The 6,043-nt window shown below is 53.8% G+C and overlaps 1 protein-coding gene across 1 annotated transcript in view; it reads right to left on the bottom strand.

Moving 5' to 3' along the window:
* Positions 1-264: 264 nt before the first annotated feature.
* The window catches only part of TOX2 (TOX high mobility group box family member 2), a 99,714-nt gene continuing 93,935 nt past the window's right edge, over positions 265-6,043 (bottom strand). The window contains exons 5-8 of the mRNA XM_008589077.1: positions 4,989-5,069; positions 3,866-4,261; positions 3,064-3,191; positions 265-1,233 (exon numbers count right to left, since the gene is read on the bottom strand). Of these exons, the coding sequence (XP_008587299.1) occupies positions 1,197-1,233; positions 3,064-3,191; positions 3,866-4,261; positions 4,989-5,069 (642 nt within the window). The 3' untranslated portion in view covers positions 265-1,196. The remainder of the gene's footprint in view (positions 1,234-3,063; positions 3,192-3,865; positions 4,262-4,988; positions 5,070-6,043) is intronic.

The raw sequence follows: 6,043 nt of genomic DNA, 5'->3' as shown, positions 1-6,043 counted from the left end.
CCCTGCCTGCTGGGCTCCTGCCACTCACCTGCACCAGCCTGGGGCTCCATCCCTGAGCAAATGGTGAGGAGGGGCTCTCCACAGTCATGTGCTGATGAATGACCCCCCCTGCGGCAGCACTGAGTTGGGGGGACCCATCCCCCACACAGACCCACATGGGCTGGTAAACGGCAGGCAGGACTTTCACTGAGTCTGTCTGGCATGAGGGGCTCCATCGTGGCAAAGCCACCACCAAATACCAACGTGCAAAAAGACACAGACATGTTTTCAATTTTTCAGAAGTTTTATTATAAAGAAACTTCAGAGAAGCACTGGGCACCGAGACAGACACTTGCCAGGGCCAGGAAACAGCTGCAAACAACAAGAACCCAAACCCAAACCAAACCCCCCAAACCACGCACATGTTATGATAAACTGCAACTTGGTTTTCAAGTTTTCTTCATAAATAGATAGACAAAAGTCATAGTTGGCAATTTTAAATAGATGGACATATGGTTTAAAAAAAAGAAAAAAAGCCTCCAAGTGTGGCTATAAATTGTCCGGTCCTGGCTGTCCAGATGATGAAACGGTTTGGCAGCCGCTTTTGTGCACGTCTCTCTTAAGATAAAACTTAAAAAAAAATGTGCTAAGCATCATATAAAATGTTTTTTACCTTAAAGGAAACTACTTCCTTCCCCCCACAAAACAATCTTACAGATGTCTCCAGCACGGTTCTAGAACACTTAGTTAACTACTTACACGGAGCCAACAGTTCAAAGGGTTCAAAATCTTTTGCTCACACTGAAAAACTGCATTTGCACATCTGTGGCTGGGCCGGCCCCTGGCCCATGCATCTGGGGGTGGGTTTCTGTTGGTCAGCGACCCGCCAGGGGCAGCCCATGTGAGCTGGGGCTGGGGCCAGACGTCCAGACATAGGGTACCGTGTGCAGGGCGAGGCGCGGGGTCCACAGTTACCCTGGAGCAAGCGGGTCAGCAGGCAGAAGTTTCCTGCAGGTTCTTTGGGCTGGTGGGTGGTGGGCTGCTCTGCAGAGTCTGGTGGGAGGTCGAGGAGGAGATTCAGCCCTGGGGCGCTGATATGTCACTGCTCTCTCCGGTTGGTCACCTGCCTCCTGCCAAGGCCTCGTTTCTGCTATCAGCCCCTCAGGCTCTGAGCAGTGCCCGTCCAGCAAGCCTCGGGCAGGGGAGGGCAGGCGGGATTAGGTGAGGTAGAGCGATTTATCCCTGGGGAGCAGGCTGTGGGAGAGAGGAGGGGCTGTCAGAGCTGGACCCCCAGAGCTGGTGCCTTGAAAATGGGACCCGGGGAGCACTGGGACCACTGCACTCCAGCCCTTCACCCCTCACTCTCAATGCAACGGTCCCTCTGAGGATGGATGAGGCACATGTGACTAGGCCCCCCTTGCTGTCCATCAGGCAGAACCAAACACCCTTCCTAGAATCCCAGCAGGGGACCACCCGGTCTCAACCCTGGGGGAAAGGGCAGCACTGTGTCCTTCATCGAAGCCCGTTCCAACGCCACCATTGCTCATCTATCAGCTTCGATCACAGTGTTTTCCTTTATAAGTTCCAAACGATTAAAAGAGGGCAGGTGCTTTTTATGTTTTTAGAAGAGGGCACTGCTGTGGTCCAGCTCCGAGTTGGGTGTGAAGGGGCAGCCTCGGGAAGCTCTGACCTTCTGTGATGTCCACTGCAGACCTCCCTCTCCCCCAGCACTCTGACTTTCGGGAAGGGAAACAGAAGTGAGGGGAAAGGGCTGGAGTGAGAGGGTCTGCTCCTGCCTGGGGTGGGGGAAGGGAATTCTTGCTGGGCCGAGTCTGCCCCCCCATGTGGAATCCCTCCCCAGGCATGGCAGAAATGGGGGCATGTGCCGTGTTTGCCCGCTCAATGCCCATGAGCGCTGGTGGGCCTGGCCCTGTGCTGGAAGGCTGATGGCTAGGGCTAGGGACAGCAGGTGGCCAGCAGCAGAGATGGCCGCCCGGCCAGCAGACATTAGTGTTCCACCTTTGAAGGTGTGGAGCAGTCGCTGGGACAGCTTCTCAGCGCTATATCCCCTACGTGTGGCCAAGGGATTCATTTGCCAAGGGACTGGGGACCCGGCTGGCAGGTTAAGGAGCAAGTGTGGCTTTTCCACGCTAGCTTTCCTCTTCTGCTGAGATAAAAGATCAGGAGGGGTGTGCTGCGGACCCAGGGAGACTCTCTAGAGGAGGGGCAGTTGGCGTGGGTTGGAGAGGCTAAGAGTGCAGGGCGGGAGGGGAGGCCCGAGGCAGGAGGCCACGCGAGGACTGGGGAGGAGCCAAGTGGCACTGGAGTCTGGGCGTCTGGAAGACGGTGGGCTGCAGGGGGTAGGGGGACCCTCTAAGGTGTGGGATTTCTTGGGTTAGACAGTTGGCCCCTTCTCCTAATAATGTGCTTCACCCAGTTTCCCAGCTGCCCATTCCCCAGAGAACTGCCCTGCCCGGGGGCTGGGCTCCCCCAAGGGCAGCCCACAGCCAGTGGCTGACAGACAGGCACAAGGGTACCAGAAGCCACTCCCTGACCTCCAGGTGGGACCCGCTCTGTAGTGTCCCTCATGCTCCAGGTGGGATCAGGCAGAAGTAAGTCCCAGCTGAGGCCACGTCCTCGCTCAGCCCCTTCCCCTGATCTGCCTCTCCCCTACCCCTTTCTCCTGCAAGCTCTTCCTCAACACATTAGCGAGGGCACCTAAGTCCCTGCTGCCTCAGGCTCTGCTTCCAGGGGGCCTGGCCGAACACATGGGACCCATCTGTGAATGTCACATGGAAGCAGTTGTGAAAAAAACAGGACAAAAGGAGAAAAAGCAAGACTGGAGACCAGCCTCAGTTTCCCAAGCAGGCTTCGGCATCAGGCCAGCTGAGTCCTTCCAGGCCCACTCTGCTCCACCTCGTGTGCTGAAGGTGTTGAGTGCCCACTCCGCAGAGCTGACAGTCACTGCAGCCTCGCCCTGTCCCATGTCCCTCTTGGCCACTTCCATCCCTTACCATCCCTGTTCCTACTCTGCCTGCATCGTAGGACAAAGGTGGGACCAGCATGGGATGGCAGAGGACTGACCTGCAAGTGCTGATGCCACACTCCCCGCTGGGGTAACTGCTGTCCCAGTCCCCGCCACTCGTGGGGTTAGATGGGCCAGGTGAGCGGGATCCCGAGCCGCTGGGGAACTCAGAGATGTGAGGGAAGTCCTACGGAGGGGAGGGAGGAGATGTGAGCGGAGCAGAGATGAGGGACAGTCTCTGGCAGTGGGGGTGGGGAGTTCTATGTGCCTGAGGGTGTCCACAGGATCTCCACTCTGCCTCTTTGCCCCCAGTGCTTCTGCCTGTGCCCCAGTACAGCACCTTTTGAAAAATTCAACCCTTGTCTTAGCTGACAAGGGTGACTTTGCTTTCAGGGCCTTCCCTTTTCTGGGCCTCAGTTTGCCAATCTGTAAAATGGAGTTATTGGACTAAATGACCTCCGAGGGCTGGGCAAAACTTGGAACAATTTCAGGGAACAATTAGTGGGGGTGAGGCCTTGAAGGCTTTGGGGAGAGCAATGGGCTAGGGCTGATCTGGCAGAAGCTGCAGTTGCCTCAGCCCCTCAGGCCAGGGGGCCATAGTGGACAGAGAATGAGAGGGGGACCTGGAACATCCTAAGAATCTCTCTGGCAATGTGTCCATTGCTCAGTGTAGCCAGTACATCTCAGGTAAGGTGCACTGGACCCACTTCACAGATGTAGTAACTGAGGCTCAGAGACCTGAGAGGCCTAGGTTGAGGTCGCACAGCTGGTGAGTGGCAGGTCCAGTATCTGAAATCCCAGGCTGCCTCCCCCCTCCACAAGGGGTCACAGAAGGGCTCGTTCCTACTGTGCCCTGCTTACCTGCGGCCCTGGGGGTGAGGGGCTCATGGCCAGCTGCACCTGGAGTGCCATGGGGGTGGGCAGGACAGGAGGCTGGGGGGTGGGCGACATGCTGACAGGAGGACTGAGGAGGGCGCCCTGTGCATGGGGGGGCAGTGGTAGCTGCTGGTGCAGTGAGGGGCTGAGCGGGAAGGAGGGTGGCGGTGGTGGGGACGCGCTGAGGCCTGACAGCAGCGGCTTGGAGCCCAGCGTCCGGGCAAGACTGGCAGGGGAGGCTGCACTGCGGAAGGCCTGCAGGTCTGATGGCGTCAGGAAGGAGGCCAGGCCTGGCATGGCGTACACAGGCTGCTTGGGTGGGAGCATTTTGGCTGGTGGATTCGCCTGAGTGCTCTTGGGCTCATTGTGGTCTGGGGAGCTCTAGAAGAAGATGGAAACCAGTCACTCTGGAGAAGAGAGATAAGCCAGAGCTTGGGCTTGAGGCCAAGTGGTTCTGCAACCCACTGATATGGCTGTGGGATGGCTCTCTGGCCCCTTGGGGGACACTGTGGAGTAAGCAGAGATCACTATGCGGGGTCTTTAGTATACTTGGCTCTGACCATCCAGCCATCCCCTGCTTTATCTCTGGGGGGTGGGGAGGTTCCCCTGCCCATCAGAGGAGCCTGGCAGGGAAGCCAGCACCAGCCAGCTGAGCTGTCCTCTATTCATTCTCTGCACTAGCCGCAGGGCCTTTGCATGAGCTGTTCCCTTGATGGGAACACCCTCTTTCCTTGGCCTTTAATGGCCAACTCAGATGCCATCTCCTCTGGAACAGCTTCCAGGACAATACCCCTGCCTCCACTGTGGGATCCACAGCCACACTAAGCCTCCTACATTGCTAGTGTAGACAGAGAGCAGATAGAATGGTCAGGAGTAAGGCCAATATGAAGACTGGCAAGACTTAACAAACTGCATCATTTCAGGCAAGGTGCTTGACCTCTGTGAGTATTGGGTTCTTGTTGGAAGATTTCAGCAAGATAAACACATGGAAAATGCCCAGCCTGAGCCCATACACCATGACCATGTGAGTCTCAACCACCCTTTCCAAGACCCACAGTGCTGGCCATTCCCATAGGTCCCACTCTACCAGGGCTGTGGGTTCCACTACCTTGGAGACGAGGCTAGCCCTGTAGGCTGCCAGAGCCTTCAGATATTCCTTCTTTGCCGCTTCAGTCTTCCTCTTGTAAGCCTGAAAGATCCAAGACACGGGCAACACTGAGGACAATGTTATGGGGGAGACACAGTGCAGGAGCCTGGGATGGCATGGTTTCAAGGGCTATGCATGCATGAGGGAGCTAGAATCAGAAGTCAGGTCAGTCACCCACTGGTCCCTCTCTGGGAGCACTGTACAGGGATTATGGAAACCAGGCTACATCCCAGTTCTTCAGCCAAGCTGCTGTGTACCCTTGGGCAACATGCTTCACCTCCCTGGGCCCCAGGGTCACATCAGCACAACTGAGTATATAAAGACAAGGCCCCCTGAAACCACCTATTCTGATATAGCACAGCGCAGATATCTTAATGTTGCACCACCATTATTTAACATCTTTTTCTAGAAGTTCTAGTCTATGTAAATGGAAAAACAAAACAAAAAATTATAAATATAAAAATAGAAAATGAGGAGACAAAATTATCATCATTACCATCATTTGTAAAAGATATATATATATATATACACACACATGTGCATATTTATAGACAGATATGAGAGTACGTCAAAAAGTTCATGGAAAAATAGAATTGAAACATAATATAAATCTTTCCATGAACTTTTTTTTAGACTTTTTAAAATCAATATACAATATAGTTGATTTTCGTGTCCCTTTATTAATTCCTCCTTTTCCTCCCTCTCTCTCCCCCTCCCCCCACCAACATCATATCTGTTCACATCTTAACAAAATCAAAGAACTGTTGTGATTGTTGTGTCTTCTTCCCTCCTCACCCCATTCATTTGTTTATTTACTTATTTATTTTTATTAGTTCCCACAAATAAGTGAGAACATGGTATTTCTCTTTCTGTGCCTGGCTTATTTCACTTAATATAATTTTCTCTAAGTCCATCCATGTTGCTGCGAATGGCAGTATTTCATTTTTTTTATAGCAGAGTAGTATTGCATTGTGTAGATATACCACAGTTTCCTTATCTACTCACCCAATGATGGT

Source organism: Galeopterus variegatus, unplaced genomic scaffold (assembly GCF_000696425.1).
Source record: "Galeopterus variegatus unplaced genomic scaffold, G_variegatus-3.0.2 Scaffold5190, whole genome shotgun sequence".
NCBI classification, from domain to species: Eukaryota; Metazoa; Chordata; class Mammalia; order Dermoptera; family Cynocephalidae; genus Galeopterus; species Galeopterus variegatus.
The sequence above is the reverse complement of the archived record's forward strand: the minus strand, read 5'-3'. Positions and strand labels throughout refer to the sequence as shown.